The sequence below is a fragment of the Sus scrofa genome, chromosome 16 (assembly GCF_054392235.1).
Source record: "Sus scrofa isolate SSC_HxYL_T2T_F1_AM1 chromosome 16, Sscrofa_HxYL_maternal_Yorkshire_Landrace_v2.0, whole genome shotgun sequence".
Taxonomy (NCBI): Eukaryota; Metazoa; Chordata; class Mammalia; order Artiodactyla; family Suidae; genus Sus; species Sus scrofa.
In genome coordinates this window covers 65,726,713-65,752,310 of record NC_139398.1, presented here as the reverse complement: position 1 = coordinate 65,752,310, position 25,598 = coordinate 65,726,713, and the positions used below count along the sequence as shown (strand labels likewise).

The window sequence follows — 25,598 nt, the reverse complement described above, 5'->3', positions numbered from 1 at the left end:
GTTCGAATCCTGCCACTTCCTGGGGCAAGCCATGTCCCACCTTGAGTCTGCATCCTTCCCTGGAAAATGGGGCTGGTCATTCTCACGTCATGGGACCACAAGGAGATGGTACATGTGACACGCTCAGTATCCAACACATATCAGAGAACAACTTCCTGGGAGAAATCAACTTCCCACCCTCGTCTTCTTTTCCTGCGAGCAATGAGGTCCTGCTCTGTAGCACAGGGAACCTCAGCCGGTCACTTGTGATGGAACATGATGGAGAATAATGTAAGAAAAAGAATGTGGGTATATATGTGTGTGTATGTATAGAGAGAGAGAGAGAGAGAGAGAGAGAGAGAGAGTGAGCTGGGTTCCTTTGCTGTACAGCAGAAATTGACAGAACATTGTAAATCAACTATAATTTAAAAAAAAAAAAAAACAACCTTGGACTTGTAGCCAGCAGGAGGCAAAGCCTAAATAAGGCTCTGGGTCACGTCTCCTTCCGGCTCTTCTCTGGCGCTACTGCTCCTCCAGAGTCACCGTCTCTGCCCCCAGTCACTCTCAATTACAGCGTCTGACATGGAGAACTTGTCAGCGGCTGGAATTCTCCTTTTTATTTAGTGGTTTATGTATGTATGGGCCGTCCCCCTGCCCCTGTGAGAACACGAGCATTCACTGCATGGGCCTTATTGGTAGGGCCTGGAGCACCGGATGGATGTTGAATAAATGATGACGGACAGCTTTCCCTGCCCAGCAACACCAGGCTGTGAGATCCCTGGAGGCCCTCTTGTGAGGCTTGGGCATCTCAGGCTGGTCCAGAAGCCTCCCACTCCCCCATCTTCCTGTGCCCAATTTCTGTGCAGGCGTGTGACAGAAGCCACCAGCCACGGTGACCTGGATGAGATGAGGCTCAGTGCAAGGATGACCAAGGACCTGGCCACTCCCATCCTAGTTCTCAAGAGTTCTGTGGGATTGCCCTCACTGCCCGCCCATGACAGCCAACCAGATGCCCAGAGGGGAGATCGGACCCCAGGGTCCACCTGCTTCCCTCTGGAAGGGCAGGAGGTAGGACCCACGCTCTGAGGGCCACACAGAAGGGCAGGGAGCTGTGCAGACGATGCAGAGGTGGTGAGGTGGCACAGGCTTCCCCTGCCAGCTGGGTGGAATGGAAGCCAGGACTCCAGGAAAAGACACGAGGGAAGATGTCTGGCCCTGCCAGTGACCTCCCTCCCTACGCATCTCTGGGCCTGGAGGCAGAAAGAAGAAAGCCTTCTTCCCGTTGGGATGAGGGCCGTGAACACCTGCCATCCACAGTCTTCTCTTATTGAAAGCATCACGCACCATTCTGTGTTCCTAGAGCTGCAAAGAGCCGCAGATTGGAGCCGGCCCGGGTTCGATTCCAGATCCTCACATTTGCTCCCTGGGCAGATGGCTTCCCTTCTTGGGGCCTCAGGTTCTCCTTCACCAAAATGAGGGGGTTCCTGGCCTCCAAGTTCCCTTCCAGCTTTGGGATTTTAAGATTTAATGGCACTCTTTGCAACGCCACTCATGGCATCTGCTCTGTGCCCGGCATTGCGCTAAACACTGCATGCGACGTTTTATCGAATGTGCCCAAGAGCCCTGGAAGGCAGAGAGCTCTCCCTAACCCCATTCACAGATGAGACGTTCTGAGCTTCAGGAGGGGAAGGGCCCGGCTCTGAGTCACACAGCCAGCTCAGGACAGAGCCAGAATTGGAGTCGGGCTGTCTGTTTCCAGGTGCCTGTGTTAACCCCTCCATGCCACTCCCTCCACTGCCAAACAAAACCCCGCAGATCTGATGTAGAAAAGTGATAAAGATAACACCGGTTGTTCTCTAGCTTGACCAAGAGGCAACTCACGCTCTCCTTTGAGACATCAAGGTTTCGAGGCCTCCGTACTGACAGAAGCACAACGATTTTCTGGAGAATTCCCCCCACACTCTATCCCAAACTGTCATCCACAGGTCACCTTTATCAGTCAAATAACAACAACAACAACAAATGGGAGAACTAGCCAGACAGCTGAGATCACACAGACGGGAAAGAAATAAAATTCTGCCCCACCAGCCTTCCCATTGTAATTCCCACCTGGCCACTTTGGGTTTCTTGCTGGAATGAGGTGGTTTGGAAGCAGAGGCAGCTAATTGGGCAGGAGTCGGGGAGGGAGATGTGATTCTGAGGCTTGCATCTGAGAGGCTGGGATTGCCCTACCCCAATTTTCTTTCTGTCATCTTTTGATTAACCCTGGACCAGTTTGGGTGGCATTTTTCAAACCATCTGTGCTCGGCAGGCAGAGCCAAGCCCGGGCTTGCAGCTTGCTGTCTGCAAACATCAGCTGGGAACCGAACTGCTCTCCCTTGAAGCCTAGGATACTCTGTAACCATGGGGCATGTGGGACTGCAGGATGTTCCTGCCATCCCGGGGCTGATTAAGCCTGCCTGTCACAGGGTTAATCAGCCTGTCACACCAAACTCAACAGGCACCGTATGAAGAATAATATTTGCCACCATCCACTGAGTGCTGTTTATTCACTGGAGCTTTGCAAGGATCCCTACGATCAATCCACCCCCGGCTCTGTGAGTTTCCTACTTTTGTGATTCCCACCCCGAGGCTGGGAGAGGTTGGGTAACTTGTTCAAGGTCACAAAACCAGAGCTGCAGCTCTAAAGATCCCATGCAGAAGCACTCTCTGGGTCACATCCCATAGCACTATCTTCCTGTGGTATAGACTAAACTGTGTCCCCCTAAATTCACATGTTGAAGCCCTGATGTCAATGTGACTAGATTTAAAGACTTTTAACTAACACAACATTGTAAGTCAACTATACTCCAATAAAATTAAATTTTATTTTATTATTTATTTATTTATCTTTTCTAGGACTGCACCCGTGGCGTATGGAGGATCCCAGGCTAGGGGTGTAATTGGAGCTGTAGCCACCGGCCTACGCCACAGCCCCAGCAATGCAGGATCCAAGCCGCGTCTGCGACCTACACCACAGCTCACGGCAACACCAGAGCCTTAACCCACTGAGCAAGGCCAGGGATCGAACCCGCAACCTCATGGTTCCTAGTAGGATTTGTTAACCACTGAGCCATGACGGGAACTCCAATGAAATTAAATTTTTTAAAAAAGAAAATAAAGACACACCAAGAAAGAAAAGAAGGAAGGAAGGAAGGAAACAAGGGTGAAAGAGAAAGAAAGAAAGAAAGAAAGAAAGAAAGAAAGAAAGAAAGAAAGAAAGAAAGAAAGAAAGAAAGAAAGAAAGAAAGAGGGAGGAAGAAAGAGAGGGAGGAAGAAAAAAAGACACACCAAAAAAAAAAGGTAATTATGGTTAAATGAGATCACCCTGGGGCCCTGGTCCAATAGGATTATTGTCCTTATAAGAAAGAAGAAGAGACACAGACACAGAGAAAAGACCATGAGAAATCACGGAGAGCAGGGCACACCGGCCATCCGCACCAAGGAGAGAGACCTCACCAGAAACCAGCCCTGCCAGCACCTTGACCTTGGGCTTCCAGCCTCCAGAACCATGAAAAATATATAAATTTCTCTTGTTTAAATTGCCCAGTCTGTGGCATTTTGTTAAGGCAGCCCTAGGAAAGTAATCCACCCCATGGACGGTTCTTCGCATAGCATCCTTTCCCACATTTTTTATTAATATACGTAAAAGTTACCATCTGGACCATTTTGAGGTGTACAATTCAGTGGCATTAAATATATTTCGCATTGTTGTGCAGCCATCATCATCATCTACCTACAGAACTTTTCATCCTCCCAAACTGAAACTCCCTCATCATTAAACAGTAATTCCCAGAGTTCCCATCAGGGCGCAGTGGAAACGAATCCAACCAGGAACCATGAGGTTGTGGGTTTGATCCCTGGCCTCAGTGGGTGCAGGATCTGGTGTTGCCGTGAGCTGTGATGTAGGTCGAAGGCATGGCCTGGATCCTGCGTTGCTATGGCTGTGGTGTAGGCTGGCCTGTGGTGTAGGCTGGCCGCTGTAGTTCCGATTTGACCCCTAGCCTGGGAACCTCCACATGCCGTGGGCGCGGCCCTGAAAAGCAAAAAACAAAACCCAGTAATTCCCCCTTTCCCTCCACCCCAGGCCCCAGCCCCTGTCTACTACTCTACTTTCTATCTCTATGCACTTGGCTATACTAGGCAGCTCATTAAGTGAGATCAGACAGTATTTGTCTTTTGTGCCTGCCTGGCTTCCTTCACTTAGCATGATGTTTACAAGGTTTATCCATGTTGTAGCATGTGTCAGAATTTCATTCTTTTTTAAGGCTAAATAGTACTCCAGACTAGAGATATACCATAATTTTTTTGGGGGGGGGGACAATTCAACCATTGCTATTCATCCGTTCCCAAATTTTTATTTTTATTTTGTCTTCTTAGGGCTGCACCTGCAGCATATGGAAGTTCCCAGGCTAGGGGTCGAATTGGAGCTGCAGCTGCCAGCCTACACCATAGCCACGGCAACATCAGATCCAAGCTGCATCTGCAGCCTATGCCACAGCTCACAGCAATGCTGGATCCTTAACCCACTGAGCGAGCCAGGGATTGAACCCATGGCCTCATGGATATTAGTCAGGTTTTTAACCTGCTGAACCGCAACACCACTTCCATGTTTTTAAAATACAAAATCCCCTTGCTCACAACTCGGCCTCCAGTGGTTTCTTGACACACTGGGAATCAAATGCAGCCTTTCCTGTGTGGTCTACAGCCTTTGCATGACCTGTCCTCTGCATTTCTGGCCTCCTTCTGTGGTCACATCCTCCCCCGGTGTGCACCCAGCCACCAGGCCATGTTGATCTCACTGGAACCCCAGCTCTTCCAGCCTGTGTCCTGACACTTACTGTCCCCTCCGGCTGGACATGCTCTGCTGGCTCTCCTCTGGCTCTCCCACACTTCACCCAAATCCCCGATCTGTCTCCACCTTCTCATCTCCCTCTACCCACAAGGGTCCTCGCTACCCTCTCACACTGCCTCGTTTTCCTGCATAGCAGCCCTGTAATTACATTACACGGTTATCCATTTTGTTCTGGTCTGGCTTGTCCACTGCGAGGCCAGCTTCTTGAGGGCCCAGCGCATAGTAGGCCCTCAGGGGTTGCTGAGAGGTCTGCCAGGCAGCTGAGAGGTTCAGGGAAAGTCCACCGCGTGGGTGGCAAAGCCAGGCCTAAAACCTGAGCCTCTGAATCCTCTTTTCTTTGCTGAAAAATCTCTGCCCTGCATGCTCATCAAAGGCCCTGGGTCTGGATTCTGCCCTCCCATGTCTGTCTTTCCATCCACACTTAACCCCTTAGCAGGGCGCCAAGGAGCCGGACTCAATGGATGGATGAATGGAGAAGGGAGGGAGGGAGGATGGGAAGATGGCTCATTAATCCTTCTCTTTGAATGTCTTCCTGTGGCCTTGGCTCAACCCTCCTACCAGCAAAGCAGCCCCCTCTCGTGACTGCACTGTCCCTCCGTGTATGTCCCCAGGCCTGTGCCTTCAGATATCTTGCTCACGAAGTCCTTTGATTCTTTCTCCCCAGTGTTTCTCTCGTCTGTCACTCTCTCTCCAACTTCAGCACATCCCCGAAGTCCAAACTCTCCCTGCTTGGGGACAGCAGCCCGCAGGTGGCACTTCGTCCTGCTTCCCCCTCCTGTCTCCTCCACCCCAGGGCCAGACAAAGAGATAAGCCATTCAGCCCTTTCAGCCGGGACCCCTCCTTCTAGAAGGCTGTTCTAAGCAGATCATCAGACATGTGCACGAAGGCTTTTATGCGGGGATGTTCCTCCCAGGGTTACATCACAATAGTGAAAAATTGTCGACGATCTCAACTCCAGCCAAAAAAAATCATTTTTGGTTCATCCATCTGATGCAATAATATTAAGCCTGTGGGAAATTATTTTGAGGACCACTGAACAACAGGCAGAAATGCCATTGACGTACTGTTAGAGGAGAAAGCAGGATGTAAGACTCTGTGTATAAAGAGGTTCCAATCCGCATAGATATTTAGGCAGCAAAAGTCAAACAGAAAAGAAGTGAACTGAAGTACCATCCTGGGTTTTCGTTGAGAGCAGTGGTTGTTTTTTTTAAAGTTCTTCTTGATACTTCTCGGTATCGTCTGCATTGTCTTCAAGAAGCATGTATATTTCATCAGACCATAAAAATGCCATTCACTCAATGCACATCTTTAATTTTTTAATTCTTCTTAATACCATCAATAAAAGTGATGCTTTCCCTGCTGGGTATCACAGCCTGTCCTCTCCATGTTGGAGAATAACCCAAACTTCTAGACCCGGCCCTTCCAGCAATGCCCCCCCACCAGAGTCTCAGCCTGCGTCCTACTCACGCACGTCCTCTTGCCCACAAGCATATTCTGTGTCAGCCAAACTTGCCTTACACGGTTTCCAAAGCAGTCGTGTGTATGTCCCTGAGCCTACCCTCAAATGATTCAGAAACACACTCACACATACAGAGACAGAGAACGAGAAGAAATGTGAATGTGACAAAATAGTGATAACGCTTTGTGAGCCAAGGGGAAGGATCTGTGTGCGCCTCGTACTCCCTTTGCGTCTCTTCTAGAGCTGCACGTTTTTAAAACTAAACGTTGGGGGAAATAAAGGGGCCGTATAATAAGAGTGTTTAAAAGCATTGGCTCTGCCATGAAATGACATCCACTTCCCCCCCCAGCTCTGACGCCCATTCACTGGGGCAGCCTTGACCGTAGGCAGGTTCCTTCCTCAGGAACGTGGGGCTAATGAGAATCATTGTGTGTGTGTTTCCCACCGTTGCCCCGACCGTGGAATGAATGAGTATTAAAGGGCTTGGTCAGGAGCCTGGCCACCCGTGTTGGTTGTGAACGGCTCAGATCTGTGTTAAATGTAGAAGTCCGATGCTTTTTGTGAAATGTATTTTAGTGACGGGTAGTTGATTCAAAGTGCTGTGTTAGTTGATTTACAGCGTGGTGTTAGTTTCTGCTGGACAGCCGGGGGATTCAGTTAGACATGTCAATATCTATCTCTTTCATAGTCTTTTCCATCATGGTTTATCACAGGAAATTGGGTCTAGTTCCCTGTGCTGTACCCAGGGGACCTTGTTGTTTCTCCATTCTCTATGTAATAATTAGTGTCTGCTATCTCCACACTCCTAAGCCATCCCTTCTCCACCCTCCCTCCCTTTGGCACCCACAAGTCTGTTCTCCACGTTTATGAGTCTTTAGAAATTAGATCTTAACCATGAAGTTATCTTTAATACACTCTACTTTCCTAAATAACTCAGCCCTGAATACCTAAGTGAGATGCTGTGGCCTGGGAATATTTTGCTCATGTGATTCTTTTTCTGCCACCGCCCTGGAGCAGGGAGAGGGCGGTACTGGTTCTTGCCAGGGTCTGCCCCTCCAGGTCCTGGCACCGAGGAGACAGCCAATAAGAGCCCAAAACCTGAAAATGAGGGACTTGAAGGTTTCAAGTTGCACTTTCAAGAAAGTTCATCTCATCAGATACAAACTTGTAACCTTGCAGATGCCGCCACTCTGTTCCCACAGGCTTTCTGAAAATGAGGCATCACCTTGATAAATTAGCTATGGATATAAGCTTCCTGCAGTTGGCATGGAAATGCAATTTAATTTCCAATTAAGCCTGATTTCTGGGCCGAGGGATCTGCCTGCCTCACGCTGGGAGGACTATTCCAGCCACACCTCTTGGGGTCCATGTTGGTGGGTCTCCTGTGAAATGAACTGTCGTGGAAACTGGTCCTTTGACCCTTGATGGTTCAACCAGGTACTGCTTTTCCTCAGGAACTAAGTTTAGACAAGTAGATTCAAGGAAGTGTAAAGCAAAGACAATCTAACCATGGCAGAATGTTTAATTCCGATCACAACACAGCGAGAGACAGATTGAGAGGGAGCGAGAGGCAAGCTGGTCCCCAGGGACACAAGAAGGAAGTTGCTGGTGAGAAAAAGGGGTCGGGAGAAAGTTCTCTGAGCTCGAACAGAAGACTCTGCCTCATCAGAGGAAGGAGACACATTTGCTCACACCGAGGGTGAACTATGGCAGAGGGTTTTTATGGACCAGGAACTGTGCTAAGTGCTGCTTGTTCGTTATTGTACTGAATTTATCACGAGCGCCCTGTGAAACAAAGGGTGCTCTGCTTCTTTTCCACTTGAAGAAATGGAGTCTCAGGGAAATGAAATAAACTGCCCAGGGTCATAGACAAGCCAGATACTAACTCTCACTTTTCTGAGCTTCCCTCCCTGCAGGCACTGTCTCCAAATACAAATAAAACACATAGTTTAGAACCAGAAGAATAAGGCCACACTAAGCTGATACTAACCCCCTGAAAAACGTAAAGACAAGAAACAGGCTTTAAGGAGTTCCCGTCGTGGCTCAGCGGTTAGCGAATCCTACTAGCATCCATGAGGATTCGGGTTTGATCCATGGCCCTGCTCAGTGGGTTAAGGATCTGGCGTTGCCGTGAGCTATGGTGTAGGTTGCAGATGCAGCTTGGATCCCATGTTGCTATGGCTCTGACGTAGGCCTGCGGTTACATTTCCGATTGGATCCTTAGCCTGGGAACTTCCATATGCCGCGGGTGCAGCCCCAAAAGACAAAAAATTAAAATTTTTTGCTTTAAAAAAGCAAAGGGCTTCAAAACATGTCGAGTGAGAGAGAGAATAACTGAGGCTGAGTCTGCTTAGAGCACATGATCTGATGAAGGGGCAAAGGACCCCCACTTTTGTTTGGGTTTTCCCATCTTCCCCACGAGGTGGGGGATCTGAGGACTGGACATGATGGTCCATCCTGGCTTGAGAGGCTCACAGGAGGTCGGGTGCTCAGAAGGCTCAGGCTACTCCAAACCCACAAAGTCCTGGCTTGTGGCTCAGGCAATTTCAGTTCCGATAGTTGGAAAGAAGCAGTGGAGGGCATAGGAAAGGGTATTTGAAGATGCCTATATATGAGATGTTTGAACGTAGACTACTTGCAAGGTCGGCAGAGTCACAGCAAAATCAGATACGAAGCAGGTGTCACATGGCTCCCTTTTTATCAGTGATTGCAGAAGAAACATCTAAAGCTATGTATCAATAAGCATGCTGTCAACTCCTGGACACATTCTAGAACGGATTATTGAGCTAGTGGTTTAGGAACACTTGGAAAAGAAAGCAGGGACAACTGAGAGAAATGTGGGGTCCCTGAGAAGGAATCAAGTCAGCCTTGCCTCTCCTCCACTCTTCTTTTTAATAGAGTGACCAGGTCAGGGATGGCTGTGGCCATAGCATGGCTGGTTGCTGCTTTGTGTTTGATGGTCTGTGTGCTGCATGAGGATGGAGTCAGGCAGATTGTGGCCGAACTCATTTGCCTGTCCATCTTGGATGTTCCTCCAAGAGACTCTTTGAAGGACTTTTTTTTTTTTGATCCATTGGCTCGGGCCTGGCTACACATCTGTGGATTCTTTAGAGCCGTGGCTCCAGGGAGCCATTTGAGAGCTGGGCTCCTTGGGAAGGTACAAAGCGCATCCAATAGGCTCTCAGCATTGAATTTGCCCTGCTGGAATTTCCCATTTCTGATACGGGGCAGAGACCAAGGGGCAGGCAGGCTGCACAGTGCTTAGAGCCTGAAGCCATACTTTTCAGGTTCGAATCCCAGCTCTCCTGTTTGCTCCCTCCTGCCCAGCAGCAGATGAAATTCCTGCACCTCCATTACCTCATCTATGAGGTGGAGAGAGTAATAAAAGATATTGTTAGGGTTTAATTGGCCATCCATGTAAAAGCTGAGCCCAGATTCTGGCCTGCCGGTGCTCAACAAATGTGAGCTCTTACTGCCATTAGAAATGACGGATTCCTGTTGGGAGAGTAATGTGCTAAATAATTCCCCAAGTAGAGGTTGCTGCCTCCCAGTCCAGCGAGTTATTCATCAAAAGAGATGTTGACGGAGGAGTTCCCATCGTGGCTCAGTGGTAACGAACCAGACTAGTATCCAAAAGGACAGGGGTTCGATCCCTGGCCTCTCTCAGTGGGTTAAGGATCCGCTGCTGACCTGAGCTGCGGTGTAGGTCACAGACGCGGCTTGGATCCTGCACTGCTGTGGCTGTGGCGTATTGCCAGCAGCTGCAGTTCCGATTGGACCCCTAGCCTGGGAACATCCCTATGCTGCGGGTGCAGCCCTAAAAAGACCCAAAAAGAGAGAGAGAGAGATGTTGGTGGAGGCTGTTGTTCAAAACGAAGTTGCAGGGAAGGTTCGAGCCCCAGATTAGAAAGTGGAAAAGTACTCGATGATCTTTAAAGAACTACTGGCTCTCGGGGAACATGAGTTTGTGTCTGAATATGAGAAATCAAAGGGGTGTGGAAAAGCGGAGGCTCCAGAATTGGCAGAGGAGGGTTCAAGGGAGTAGAGAGAGAAGACTGGTCTTAAAGCGGCAGAGCCTAAGCAAGCCCCTGTTCTTATTTTATGTATATCAGAAATGGGGTGGGTTGGGGGCGGAATGATGGAGATTATGGGAGGTTGAAGTCTCTCTAACTGAGAGAGAAGGGGCAAGCTTTGGGATGCATCACCACTTTTGTCCAACATTTGGTTGGGGGTTGATGACATTGCATTTAAACACATCTCCTCGCCATCCTCTGGAGCGTTTAAGGAAGTCGGCTGATGCACGCATGCTTTCTATGAGGGGGAAGGGAGAGCTGGGGACATCTAGGAAGGTGCTGAGGTCTGTATGTGGATTGACACGATGAAGCTCCAGAAGAGCACCTGTGGTGGGGAAGATAATCCATAAACTACCCCATCTGGGGAAGAGAGAACCCAGAGCCAGGGGGTCCTGGGGAAAGTGAAGGTCTCTTCCTGCCCCCAGTGGGAATCTGAGGAGACTTCGAGGAGGACTTTGGATGTGCCCAGGGCACAGCACGGAATGAGCAGGGGGACCTGTCTGTCCCTGGACATAGTAGGCCAGTGGCTCTGAAAAATTCAGCATCCTTGGGAGTTCCCGTTGTGGCTCAGTGGTTAACAAATCCGACTAGGAACCATGAGGTTGTGGGTTCGATCCCTGGCCTCACTCAGTGGGTTAAGGATCTGACATTGCTGTGAGCCGTGGTGTAGGTTGCAGACGCGGCTCGGATCCTGCGTTGCTGGGGCTCTGGTGTAGGCCGGCAGCAACAGCCCGCATTAGACCGCTAGCCTGGGAACCTCCATATGCCGTGGGAGCACCCCAAGAATTGGCAAAAAGACAAAAAAAAAATTCAGCGTCCTTGTCTGATCTTAAATCACATTGAATTCTCTAAGGACATTTGGCTTATGGGGTTACATCGACTAACATTTACCATTTGGACATGAAGACTCAGAATGTTTCATTTAAGGTAATTTCTTTCAAAATAGCAATAATGGACCCATTACATGTTAACAAAAGACCATCTTTTCCTGAAAAATAATTGCGTTTCCCCCCAAAAAAAAGCTATTGAGGAAAGTGGCATCGCTTTACGTTTTTGCAAATCTCTTTAAAGTCTGGCCTCATAGAAGACAGCTGGCTTCTCATATACATGCCACCTAGCCCTCTGAAACATTCCATGCATAAGGGTGGAAAAAGCAACTAGTGCCTTAATGTTATGACAAAAAGGTTTTGCCCTTGCAGACCTCCACTGTGAGAACCATTACCTAGACGGCAGTGCCTTTCTCCCCGTCTTTCTGATCTTGCTTTGGTCTTTCTCTTTTCCCAACATGTGAAAGGGCAGAGGCTGGTGAGGCACAGGACAGGTGCATTTGGTTCAAACGGTGTCTTTACACATATTTCATATAATTCAAAATCCCCCCAATGCAAAAGACACTGGCTCTTTTTATGCACCAGTCTGTTCTGCCAGTTACAGCAATAGAGTGAATGCTGTCTACAATCCACACACCCAGGGGGTTTTGAGATTAGGAGGACTTTTGGATGGAGTGTTGTTGCAGGTGGAGGAGGCTGGCAGCATTTCCGTAAGTCACCAAAACAGAATTTATGAATATTTTACATTGCATGATTTTGAATTCGCGTAGGTTAGCTTCGTCACCGTGAAGAAGGAAGCTCTTGAAAATGACCGGGTGGGGGGGAGGGGGCAGAGTGTCACGAGATGATCAGCTTCCTGAAGGCGGGCCCTGTGGCTGCTCCATCTCTGCCCCACCCCTCCCCCTTGCTGCCGCTCTCCACCAGGTGATCTGAGATCTGGGGGAGCCATGCAGGTGCCCCTGCCCATGTGAGTCACTGGCCCATGAGAGAAAAAGCAAAAGCAGAAGCACTAGACATTCCTTAGTAGAGCGATTTTTTTAAAGAACCGACAAGGGCTCTCTGGTCCCAGGCAACCATTATTCCAAACTCATTTTTCCTCCGTGTCTAACTCCATCACGCTGAGATGCCCATTATTTCACGCCCAGCTTGGGCATGAAGTTTTGTGAGCAGCAAGCAGCTATGAGATCTGATAGAAGGAGGCCAAACTCTGTCGGCAAGAGGAAGGCATTTGGCTCAGGCAAATGAAGGTCATTGTTAAGGATGCACGGGCCCTTGGGGGCTGGGCATCCTCAGGTACTTTTCTGGGAGGTCATGGCCTTTTCCCCTGAAGGGGCTGTCTGCGTAGTCTGAGATGCGGTGTATTTCAGCCCCAAATGCAGGTACACGGACACTACATGCAAAGGAGCCCTGTAAGTGAGACTCACGATGGGGACGTTTTCCTTCTTTATTAAGAATTAAACTTAAATTTTGAGAGAACGGTAGCTGCCCCTAGAGTTGGAAGAAATCGTACAGACAGATCCCATGGGCCCTTTACCTAATTTCCCCCAAAGGCAGTCTCTTACCAAACCAAAGGGCAATATCACAGCTGAGAGCTTCTTAAAAGACTCGCAGGACTCTTGAGACATCCCTAACCCCAGAAGGAAGAAACTCTGGGGAATGGGGGGCTGTGTCCCCTTGGAAGGATTGTGCCCAGCAAGAACCTGGAGGGTGTGAGGCTGCATCAGGGCTGCTTGGCTGCAAGTGAGAGATGTGGGTGCCAATTCCAGGTCCCCTTTCCTTCCCATCAGATCCCTGACTTGCATGAGGACACAGTGGGGTTCCTGCAGTGCAACCCTGTTCCCTACCTGGCCCGTGGGGTTTTGGGTGGCTGGGTCCCTCAGCCCTTCAGCTGAGTTGGCTTGAGTACTGTGGTTGACAGGCCAGGCTCTGAAATCACATGGCCCAGGGCTTGATCGCCAGTGCCTCACTTACCCTGTGGTTGACCTTGGCCAATGACCTCTTAGAGCCTCAGTTTTTCATCATGTCTTATGCAGCACTTACCATGTGTCACTTGCTATTCTAGGAACATTATAGTGTAACTCATTTAATACCAACAACCCTAAAAGGGAACAGTTATTATTAATTCCTATTTTGCAAGTGGGGAAATTGAGGCACACAGAAAATGTTTGCCCCAAGTCATCCATGATATTCTACTGTGCTCTGTGGGTGGGGGCTGCCACTGTTTTCAGGATGGAAGTCCAAGAAGGAAATGAGGTGGGCCAGGGATGGCATCCTGGGTGGGACCGGCAGGCCTTGGAGCCAACTGCCAGGACACAGGCACAGAAGTAAGAATCACTGGCATCAGTGCAATGGACAGTGACACAGTAGGAAATGGATTTGAGTCAGTCGAGTGGGGACGGGGGAGGGAGAGCTGTCACTGGTTGACCTTGCCGTCTCCTGGGCACTGAGGGAGCCATCGCACATTCTTGAGCAGGAAATGACTTAGCAAAGGGATTTCTCAAAGACCACCCATGTGGTGGGAGACAGAGGGAATTGGGGGGGCGAGTGGGAAGGCAGGAGGAGAAGGCACCGGTAGATGAGTGGGGAGCAGCCCAGGGACCCATCCAGCCCCCTGTGGGCCGGGCGGGAATGGGGCGTGGATGGGGCTACTTCTGGGCCGCCAGGATGGAGAGGGACTGGTTGACCTTCACCATGACGATAATGAGGAGGCCGCCGGTCAGCAGGAAGGTGGGCCAGAAGAGGGAGAAGAGGAGGGTCTGGGGCCCGTAGAGGCGCTGATACAAGACGCTGGTCTCGTTCTCCCGAGTGGTGGAGAAGCAGTAGAAAACCTGGTGCTCGTGGAACTTGGCTCTAACTTTCTCCACGTCGGCCCGGGCCGTCTGGTAGTTGTCCAGGCTGCCTGGGATGTAGGAGCACTGCGGGGGGAGAAGTAAGAGCACCCATGGGCTTAGGAACCCCCGTTTCTTAGGGCCCGGTGTGGAATAAACAAAAAGGCCAGCTTTGGAGTCAGGCCCCTGGCGGGGGGGGGGGGTGGGTGGTGGGGAGTAAGACTGTCCAAAGCTTGGCAGGCTGCACTCTGCATGGTTCTAGAAGGTGTGTACACAGTGTCGTGTGGAGGGGGGGTGACCTTGGAGCTGCACACCTGGAGGCAAAGTCCCCAGCCTGAGCCCTGGTTCTGCTTGTGTTGCCTGTAGAACCTTAGGCCAGTTGCTTACCGTTCTGCGCCTTGATGTCTTCATCTCTTAAATGGGTTAATAGCAATATCTTTCTCAAAGGAGTTTATTAAAGGACTTCAAGCTTAACCAAGAAGACCAACGGGTGACAACATAGGCTGAGTTGGCTCTATTTGGGGATTCAGGGCAGAGGTCATACACTCAATTGCCTACAGGGTCATTCAGGTAAGGTCCACAAGTGCAGTAGGTGAGGGAATCCGATGGCAGGTGCCAACTGACACTTGCCTTGGTGCCAGGGAGAACTGTCAAGGGGGTGGCAGGGCCTGGTGCCACCAAACGTACCCAGACTGGCCGTCAACACCCCATCTGGACATCAGAGATGTCCATCCAAGAGCTGTGTCCTCCAGAAGCCCTACTGTAGCCAGGCCTCCAGATGTTCAGAGAAGCCAGCAGACCAGATCTTAATGTGGACTCTCACAATTTTAAAATACCCGTGAAAATTTGCATTGAACATCCTTGGAGGTCTAATAACTCTGTGTGAGCCAAACAAAAGATGTTGGCAAGCCGGTATTTCACACTGGGGATTCAAAGGGAGGAGAGAATGCCTTTAAAAGAGCTTTGTGGAGTTCCCGTCGTGGCGCAGCGGTTAATGAATCTGATTAGGAACCATGAGGTTGCAGGTTCGATCCTTGGCCTTGCTCAGTGGGTCAAGGATCTGGCATTGCTGTGAGCTGTGGTGTAGGTCGCAGACATGGCTCGGATCCTGCGCTGCTGCGGCTCTGGTGCAGACCAGCAGCAACAGCTCCGATTCGACCCCTAGCCTGGGAACCTCCATATGCCGTGGGAGCGGCCGTACAAAAAGGCAAAAAAAAAAAAGAGCTTTGTGCAGCCAGAGCCCGGTACACATTTAATTCTGACCCTGATCATTGTTATTAGGAACCTTCTGGCCTGGGCCGATGAGGTCCAGCTGGAAAGCTCTGCAGAGAAGGCACAGAGCGAAGACCCTGGCTTTATCTCTGCTCCGTGCTGGGAGGTCTGAATGAGGTTTCCGTGAGCCTCTGGCAGATGTCCTGTGAGGCCAGTCCCCCTACACCCCCGCAGCAGTCTCCCCGGAGGGCCGGCCGAAAGCACAGACTCCCTACCACTCTGAATCGCTGAGGCCAGGGCCCAGCAATCGGGTGGCTTCTTCACCCACTAAAGACTAAGGACCACTGCCCTGGTATGATCATGCCCAAGATCAAAAGGAGTGACTATGTTGAACCAGCTTCTCCCCAGGCCTGGGGTGCTCCCTGGATTTGACTCAGGTGCTGCCCCCAACGCTGCCTGCCTGGACAGCACTCAGTCCAGCAGGACGGAGGATGGTTGCATCATGGCTCTGACAACCTGGGAAGCGGGGGAACTGCATCCAGATGTAGCCACATCCCCAGCCAGCCAGGGAGCCGCTGAGGCTGGGGAGAAGCTAGATCCTGAGGAAGGGGGCATTCAGAGCTGTTGGGTATCACAGGGTCCTGGTAGCAGATGCAGTACGATGCAGAATCCTGAGCTCAGAGGGCCTGGCCCAAGTCTCCCCAGTGCCCCTGACGGTGACCTTGGGTAACCTAGTCCATTGAGCAAAGGTGTGGCAATGGAAACACACAGGCGTGGGTTCAACCACCAGTTCCAAGTTGTGTGATCTAGGCCAAGTGCCACAACTTCTCTGAGCCGTGCAGAATGGGTTTGTGAGGGTGCCTGCCTTGTAGACTTGTCATGGGGGGGAAACAAGATGATTCATGTTAAGGGCTTAGCACAGAGCCCGGTGCATATTATGTGCTCAATAAATGGACGATGCTAATAATGCTAGTAAATAATAATAATATTGTGACTTAACTATGAAATTGCAACAACAGCTCCTTCTTTCCATTCTTAAAGTGGGGCCCACGGAGAAGCTCTGAAGTCAGGACCTGTGTCCATCCTGGGCCCCCCTGTATCCTTTGCCCTTGGGGTTGTTCTAGATCCTTTGTGATGGGCCTTTAGGTGAGACACTGGACAGGTGTTCCCTCTGCAGAGCCAGCCCCAGAGCCCTGGGACCTGCTTGCATCCTTTCTCCCCTGCCCTGGGTCCAGCTAACCCTGAGTTGTCTAAAGAAAGGATCTGAAATGGCCCTGCCTCTCCCCCAAGCCCATCAGTGTCACTGTCCTCAGCGGAGACCATGGGAAGGGGGCCTAGAACCCCCCAGGCTAAGTCTCATGGGAGAAGCTGACAGCCAGCTGGGACCTCCTCCCTCAGAATGGGGGCTTTCACATGTGATTCCAGAAGCCACTCGGCTGGCCTGGAACACCAGCTCCCTGTCCCCCGGCCACCCCAGAGCTGAACCAAGGTGGGAGGGGCAGCCTGTGCACGAAAACCATGGCAAAACTAGGAAGGCCACTTCCACGTTCACACCAGAGCAGCAGCCTACCATTAGACTCCTGGTGGTGCCCGGCTGCTGGGGCAGAAAAGCTACACCTCTGGTGGCTGTCAGTGCTGTCCTTCCAAGGCCATAGAGAGGCATGTCTCAGCTGCTGCCAGCCTGGCCAGGGAAAGACACCGCCTTGCCCTCCTCTGAGCTGCAGCCTCGGAACCGGGAGAAAGCCTGCAAGCCAGCCTGCTCCCAACTTCCACTGCACCAGGGACCACTGCCTGGCTTTGAAAATTTGCCTTTTGGTCCTTGGGATAAAGCAGGGCCCCTGAATGGCAAAGAAGAGGGAGGGGTCCTGAGAGGAGCTGATTTGGGGGGGAGGGTGCTAGAGGACAAGTCAGGCCCCCTTGCACTGCCCAGAGCCACCTCTCCATGACTCCTCAGCACTGTCCGTGAGCCCACTGCCCCCGCCCCCGGCATCCTGCCCCTTCCTGTCCCATCAGCTGCCATACTCAGACCGTCAGCATCCGCCACTGCCCCAGGCCCAAGGTCTATCCCCAGTGTTTTCTGTGGCCTCCACCTCTCTCCCCAGCAACTGAACCCCACATTCCTCCACGTCACTCTGATCATGCGTCTGGGACCGCAGACCTTTTAAAGACCCCAAGTTGCTCACAGCAGTAACTCCCAAGGAACCTTAGGATCAACTAGAGAGCCCGGAGATTCCGCCCCGGGGGGTCTGGTGTGGGACCCGGGTTTTGTGAAGTCTCCCAAGTGGATCTAAGGCACAGACAGAGGAGAGGAGACCCAGCTTCCTTGATGCCGTTTTCATGCCGCAGTTTAGTGGTTCTTGGCAGGGAAGACAGAGGCACAGCTTACACAGCGCCGGAATATCCTTAGTATTTCCCATCTGCATGGTTTGCTTGAATTTAAATCCCTGGTAATCAGTAGAACCTTCTCCTAGGAAATGGTGGGGTCTCTTAGGAGTTGCAAATGATATCACGCTCCTGGGTTGAAACCAGCACCAGGAGCGTTATTTGGAGCGAGCTTGCTCCCCGCAAAGCCCTGGCCTTTAGATGCAAATACAAAGGAACTTGGGGCCCTCTGACCCCAGGTTGATGAGAGACGAAGCCTGGTGGAATCAGAGTCTCTTTAAAACTGAGTACTCAGTACCTCAGCCTTGAACCCTGACGGCCTTGGCATTTGCTCTGTGTGTTCACTGGGCTATGTGGGTCCAATTAACCTAGTCTCATGTGGTTGAGCCAGTGTGTGTTTTTTTTTTAATGGTGATTCTGGACAAGCTTAGCCCTTCTCCCGTCTTTCCTTCCAAGTCGCCTTCCTTATGCTAGACTGTTAAAAGCTAAACAAACAAACAACAAAACAAAACAAAAAAACTGATTGACTATAAATGCTTAATCCCATTCTCTGCAAAATGCTTGCTTCCCCTGCTTCCTTAACTGTGCTGAGCCCTGTCTGTCTGGTGCTGCAATTCAGCCTCCCTTCTTCCCTCCTCCTGTATTGTCCCTGCTGTCCCTCTCAGACATCCTTGAAGACTGTCTTTGGAGCCAAAAAAAAATTTTTTTTCAGTAAAGTGTTCTCTGTAATTTTTTTTTTTTTTTTTTTTTTTTTTTGCTTTTTAGGGCCGCACGCATGGCATTTGGAGATTCCCAAGCTAGGGATCGAATCGGAGCTGTAGCTGATGGGCTACACCACAGCCACAGCAACATGGGATCCGAGCCATGTCTTCAAACTACACCACAGTTCACGGCAACGCCGGATCCTTTAACCCACTGAGCAAGGCCAGGGATAGAACCTGAATCCTCATGGATGCTAGTCAGATTTGTCAACTGATGAGCCATGATGGGAACTCCTATAATTTTTTAAATATAAGAACAAATTACCTCCCATAATGTGTAGCACTCTCATTAAAGTCTTGCTTCTCTTGGAAAAAAAAAAAAAAAAAAAAGACTATAGGAGTTTCCACCGTGGCTCAGCGATAATGAACCCGACTAGTACTCATGAGGGTTTGATCCCTGGCCTCACTCAGTGGGCTAAGTATCCAATGTGGCCACAAACTGCAGGGTAGGTCAAAGATTTGGCTCGGATCCCCCGTGGCTGTGGCTGTGGCGTAGGCTGGCTGCTGCAGCTCTGGTTTGACCCCTAGCCTGGAAACTTCCATATGCTGCAGGTGCCACCCTAAAAAAGGAAAAAACTACCAAAAAAAAAATCTATTTTAATTGCACCCTTTGGTCTTGTCACAGGCTTCTGGAAGCAGACCCTGGGCTGCCTCTGCAGCCCTGTCCTCCATCCTGGGTCACTGAGGGTGTTGGAATCCCTGTCTCTACCCAGGCTTCCTTCTCTGTGCCTTGTTCTTCCTTTGCCTACCCTTGATATGTATGCCCACTCCGCATTTCTGTGTAACCAGCACCTGCCTGATTTTTAGAGCCCAACCCAAATTCCTTTCTGACACCTTCTCTTCACTGTTGGCTAGGAAGTGTCCCTCCCTCTTTTAACCCCATATTTTTTTTTGTTCCTCTCTATGGCACTGGTCCATCTCTTAATAGGTACTATTGCTCTCGCTTCCTGAGTCCTCAGCCCCTCAACAGGAAGTGCTCAATGACTGTTGAGTGCATGAGTGCGTGAATGAATGAATGAAGATGGGTTTCCTAGAGGAAGGGCCACGGTGATGGATTTGGGGTGGGGGTGGTGCTGAGAGGCAGTAATGGGCAAAGCTCCCAAGTGTTGGCCTCCAAAGGTTGCTCCAAATCTGGGCCTCTGGTTTTCTAGAGTGCGGGGTCTCAGGGGTCCCCTCTGTGGGGTCAGCTCCTCCCATCTGGCTCCCTTTATGAATCAAGTCAGAACACTGACAGCTGCTTCTTTTCCGGGGCCTGCTATCCACCCAGCCTCAAACTTGGCACTTCCATGCAGTCTCTTGAATTCACAATAGCACATCTAACCTAGAAACTGAGGCTTAGACGGGCCGAGTCGGCTGCCCCCATCACATCCCAGTTAGAGGCAGGTCCATCTGACACCAACACAGAAGAGCTAGGTCTGGCTGGAGTCTCCTCACAGCTCTGGCCCCTGGTCAGGTGGCTCTCTCTTTCCCAGCCTCTGCTCTCCAGAGTGGGGATAGGGAGCCCTACAGACCTGCCAGGGTAAGGGGACATGTACTACGCGTCCCCCCCAATCCGTACCTGCTGGTTCTGGTCCCGAGTGTCCTCTGTGTGGTACAGCACGGCCCACCGGCCCACGGATGACACGTTGACCCACAGGCACGGGTACTGGGGCACCCTCTTGCCTTCCAGCTCCTCCTGGTCCCTGATGTTGGTCTCAATCAGGTGACAGGTGGATTCCTGGGTCCACACGCTATGGAGACCATGCACACACACACACACATGCATCTCAGACTCTGGGTGCCACAGATCGTCCAGACTGAACCCCTTTGGTCGAGACCCTCATCTCGACCGTAAGCATCCAGCCTAAAGGAGTGTGACCCCAGAGTCCCTGGGCCCAGGGGAGGAATCGTCGAATCGGAATATCTGTGCTTTGGGGCCTCTTGGACAACATCTATATAAATGGTTCCGACCCAGGCTGCTCATCCCCAAACCCTGGGGAGGTTTTAAAGCTTCTCGTGTCCAACCCACAGCCCAGAACAAGTGACTCGGGATTTCTAAGGTGGTGGGTGGGCCTGGCAGTGATTCTGATGAGCAGCCAGACCTCAGACCTGGTTTCCACACCATCTTCATCTTGTAGAGGATGGAAGAGATGCTCCGAAAGGTCAAGGAACTTTTCCAAGACCACACAGGACCTGAAGCCAGCTCTGGATGGCCTCAGAATCAGTGCCCTTTCCTCTAAAAAGAGTAGATGGAGGAGGGGCTTGATTGGGGCCCAGATAGAAGATGGTGGGGATGGCACTGAGCCTGGAGAAAACGTGTTGGAGGCACATGGCAACTCTAAGCGGTGCCTCACTCAGTAAGGTTCCAGCCTGGGATGGCTCCAGTGCTGTGATATGTGAGGCAGGAGCGGCTGGCCCTGGAGAGGCTGACAGGCTCATCAGCACATCAGTGAATCAGTTGTGACTCATCTCCCATTTATCAGGCAGGAGACACATTGCCAGATGGAGGGGGCTGTCCGCTGCTGAAACATGCCCAGAGGCAAGGGTCGGGGACGTATCCTAAGATGAGACTGAGAGATCTGAGCCTGTTTGTTCCCGTTAGAGCACAGATCAGGAATGACACAGCCTTCCTTTTAGAAGCTGGAGTGGTTGACTTGTCAGGGAGCAAAGGCATGGAACATTCTCTGAGATTCCAGAGCAGAGCTCCAGGGGAACAGATTTTTGGCTCAGTGTAGACACTTTTTACTGATCACCTAAACCCTCAAATTACCTGGTGTGTACAGTTGAGGTAGTGAGCTCCCCATCACTTGAGGCATTCAATAGAGGACAGATACCCACTTGACTCAGAACTTTGAGAAAAAGAGTCAAACTGCAGAGGACCTACAAAATTCTGTGACTCTCTGCTTCCTCCGGGGATCAAACTCACACTGGGGCATTTGCTCTGATCCTTTGCTGTTTTCTTGCAAGAAAGGTCTCCTGTATCTCTTACCCCCCTCACATTCCAGAACCCCAGACATGCAGGGCCCAGGCTGGTACCTTTCCTGCACGTGAAATCTTGACCCTGAGAATGAGCATCGTCCAGACCTTCTTGTCTGGAGTGAGGATCAAGGGAAGGGGTGAGAAGAAGGCTGGGGTTCCTTGCAGACCAGACCCTTCGGGGAGAGGCTGGAGGATCAGGGGCAGGCTGGGAGGGCTCAGTACCTTTTCTGGTAGAGGGGCAGCACGGTCGTGCCCAGGATGTAGTAGGCGATGACAGCACACACCACCATGGCAACACCCAGGCAGAGGGCTCGGGTCTCTCCCCGTTTCTGGGCCATCACCAGCTTCTTCCCCATGTCCACCGGGGACAGCAGTCATTTCTACGTCCACAGAGGCAGATGCAAGGTCAGCACAGGGGACAGGTAATCCCCAGAAGGGAGGACAGGTGGGAGAAGAGGATGCTCAAAATCAACATCACCTCTATTTGTATGGGGAGCTTTGCAACCCGAAGGCTTTTTGGACCCCATATAAGCTTCCCACAGAGAAGCAAGCGTTATTGTCCTTCTTCTACAAATGAAAGACCTGTGACTCAGAGAGGTAAAGTGACTTGCCCAAGGTCACACAGTATGTGACAGGCTCAATAAGGAGACCCTTGGGTTCTCAGCCCCAGGATGTGCATCTGTTCCTTGACGTGGCAAAGACACTTAAAAAGTCAAGGCTCTTGAGATGGGGAGATTGTCCTGGATTATTGCTGTATGCAACCACAAGGATCCTTATAAGGAGGCAGAGGCAGATCAGGAGGCTGCGATGGGAGGGATGTGGCCACGTGCCAGGGAGTGTGGGCAGCCCCTGGAAGCCAGAAGAGGCAAGGAACTAGGGATTGTCCCCCCCAGCCTCAGGAGGAAGTGCTGCCCTGCTGACACCTTGATATCAGCCTTGCAACATCCTGCTGATTTTGACCTCTTGACTTCCAGACTGGGCACAGAAGATTTTTCTGTTGTCTGTGGTCATTTGTTACAGCAGCAATAAGAAACTGATACAGGAGATAAACAAATATCCTCCCAGCAGAGATGGAACACCCATGCCTTTTCCGCTAGGACTCTGGTCTCAGAAAAACTTGGAGCGTTTCATAGTTCCATGGAGGTGATCTGGTCCTAGGGCAGGGCTGGCTGGGTGGGGGGCAGCAGGCAAAGAAGGGGCAGCCTGGCCCCCAAGAGCAGCCAAGGGCGTCAGGGCTGCAGGAGGATCCTGTAAGAACCATCTCCCTGCTACAAGAGAGGGCAGAGGGCGTTAGGTGGCCCCATCAATGCCCCCTTATGTGGGGACCTGAGCCACCCTGGGTCAAAGGAGAATGGAGGCAAGTGGCTGGCAGTTTCCTCCCCTCCCCCTTCTCTGCCAGAAGCCCCTCATTTTCCTGCTGGGGACCTGCCTCCCCCACCACAAGCAGAGTCCCTCCCTCCCCTGCTGAGTGCACTGAACATCCCCCTGCAGGGTCACTCTTGCCACCTGTGTGCCACTGGAGCCAGAGCTGCCCGGCCTCTGCCCTTGTGTGGATTTCGCATCCCTTCCGCAATGGGCCTTCAGTAAATTCCTTTCTTATTGTCTTTTTGTTTGTGGCTTAAGGTAACATTCCTACCAAAGATACCAGGGCCATGGGGCCTTTCTCTACCATCCCTGCTTTAGGGGGAACTTTAGCCAGGTATCAGGAAGGCCTGTATTTTTCTTGCCACATCCCTAAAGTAATACACAAATGATTGTTAGAAATTAGTGAGTTAGGACACAGGCATTAGTCCAAAGGGATTTTCAGCAAAGTGCTTATTGTCTGCTCAGCCTTCTCTTCCATTGGACTACTTTGAGTGTCCAATCAGAGACCCCCACTTCCCCCACCTCCAGTTGTCCCTGTCCCCTAGTGTCCTAAAGAGGAGATTCCAGGGTCAGAAGCCAAGGTTATGGCCTTGTGATTCCCTCTAAGATGATTGACAGAGGTGACAGCCAGCAACGACTTTTCCCCCATATTCGGGGCAGCGAGAAGTGGGGTTTCTGCACAGTCCAGCAGAGACATGACAGAGCCACAAGGGGAGAAAAATGTTCCCGTGACAGAGAAAGATGTTCTGTTCAGTTCCTTTCCATCCTATTACTTCTGTCCTTCTGTCCCTCTGTCTTGTGGGAATGGGACGGCCCACATCAGGGTTTACCCAGGGCCGGTTTAACAAGCCCACCCACCTTTTCACATGCAAAGCCACCCAGCCACCTGGTGATGGGCACAAAGTCCCCATGGCCTGCTTCCCCAGGACTGTCTTGGGGGAAGGGGTCCTGGCCCCGGCCCCCGGGGAATGTGGCACACGCGTCTCTGGGGCCCCCAGGGAGTCCTGCCTTGGAGGGAGGATCTAGGCTGAGTGCCCGCAGCAAAACCAGTTCTTTCCTGGGCAAGTCGGGGCGTCCCTAGGGAGCCTACTCTTGGCTTAGTGTCCCCTGCCTCCCAGGGTAACTGGCCCCTCTGGTGCGCGGCTTCCTGTATCCTCCCAGCGACATTCCTGAGATAGGGGGAGGCCGGGCCCTGGGCTCCCAGGTCTGGGAACTTCAGGAGAGGAGATGGAAGGCTCCCCATCACAGAAAAGTCTAGAACCCACGGCTAGCTCAGATCCCACGTCTCCCATGCTCTGGTGAGATTGTGGCCACACCGGGGCGTGGGCTTGTAGCGCTTTGATAAATCCTCCTAAGGCCGTTCCAGGTATAAGAATGGGGTGAGGGCACGGGTACAGATATGGATGCACATATGGACGTAGGATTCAGTGCCCATTGTGAGAGCCTCCAGACAAGAGGAAGGGGGGACCGCTGACATCCCCCAAGGTCTGGACAGGAAGAAATGGGTTCCAGCTGTAAAACTAGGGATTTCAACTAGACGCCAAGAAGAAGGTCTCAGTTTTGAGAAGCGCTAACCATCTCTGGACTTTGTGGATGTATCGTCCCATTTAGAAAAGTCACTGGAGTCTGGGATGGATTTAAAAGAGGAAGAAAGCCCAAGCAAGGCAGGATTTTGGAGGGTCCTGTGCGGCCTGGTATTTGAGTTGACATCTTTCTCCTTAGAAGGCCAGGGCAGGGAGGACGGTGTGGACCCGGGGGTGCAGGGGGTGGGGGATTCTGAGGTCATCAGGCGTGGGATCAAATCCTGGCTCTGCCACTTAGCAACCGCCTGAGTGTAAAATGAAAATGATGGTACCCTCTTCCCCGAGTCCTGATAAGTATCAACTGATGTGTCAAACATCCCGTATTCATCATGGGACCTGGCCCCAGGCAAGCCCTCGAGAGATAAGAGCTATTACTATACGCAAAACCCTGAAGATGTGGAGAGAAGTCTCCAGTGCTCTTGCTGGGCCTGTGTCTGTCCCACTCCCTCCCCTGGTGACAAGTGCCAGGACTGGTCCTGGTCTCCAGGATGCTGCCCTCTGGCCACTCTGAAAGCGGAGACCTGAGGACCAGGGCACAGAGCTGACCGGGCCATGGAGCCCCGACCCCGACTCCTAGCCCCCAGCAGACCACCGGGGGGTGGGGGGTGCAGCTGTGCTAGTCCCGACCAACACCAAGGTCAGCCCCTCTGGAGCCCAGAATCCTGATGGACAGCCCTGGAGGAAGGGGGTTCCCACTGCCAGCCTCCCTCCCCGAAGGTCTCCCCTCCAGCCCCAGTCTTTGGAGAAGCCCCTTCCCCGGTGCCCCGTGGACGTGCTACTCACAGTCTCCCCGGGGTCCTGCGAGTCTTCAGCCCACAGACGCTTTTCTGCCTGGCCCCCAGCCCCCAGCCCAGAAGACGCGGCCTGAGCTCCAGCAGGAAGTTTGGGCTCCCAGCCCGCCCGTCTCCGGGGAAGCAGCCTTTGGTTCCCATCTGAGACGAGGCTCCATGCCCAAACATGGTCAAGGCTGAGCACTCTGCCCCGGGACACAAACCCCGGGGAGCAGGTACCCAGCCCAGAGAACCGCAGCTGTTCCCCAGGCCCCTGCACCTGCACCTCCCAGGGTCTCGTGGGAAACAGATGTCAACCAACAGACAGCAAAACTGAGAGGCTGAGGAGGACCCTGCCGGCATATCTGGAGGCATTTCTTCTTTGCTTGGTCTCTCTGGGCTGGCAGAGAAGCCAGGAATGGAAAATGAGTTTCCTTTGGTTGACATGGGGGAGGGAGGAGGAGTTGAAGCTCTGAAGGGTTGGGCTCGTGGGCCGCCGAGGGGCT

At 51.7% G+C, this 25,598-nt stretch overlaps 2 protein-coding genes across 4 annotated transcripts in view; one reads left to right on the top strand and one right to left on the bottom strand.

Annotated features, from left to right (window-relative positions):
• The window catches only part of KCNIP1 (potassium voltage-gated channel interacting protein 1), a 422,695-nt gene that overhangs the window by 51,304 nt on the left and 345,793 nt on the right, over positions 1-25,598 (top strand). The gene's annotated exons all lie outside the window — the stretch shown is intronic.
• On the bottom strand, positions 12,664-25,181 carry KCNMB1 (potassium calcium-activated channel subfamily M regulatory beta subunit 1). The gene is made up of 4 exons (XM_003134064.4): positions 25,106-25,181; positions 21,597-21,754; positions 19,975-20,146; positions 12,664-14,148 (listed from the first exon to the last, which is right to left on the bottom strand). Exons 2-4 carry the CDS (start codon positions 21,728-21,730, stop codon positions 13,879-13,881), a joined length of 576 nt encoding a protein of 191 aa, XP_003134112.1. The 5' UTR covers positions 21,731-21,754; positions 25,106-25,181; the 3' UTR covers positions 12,664-13,878.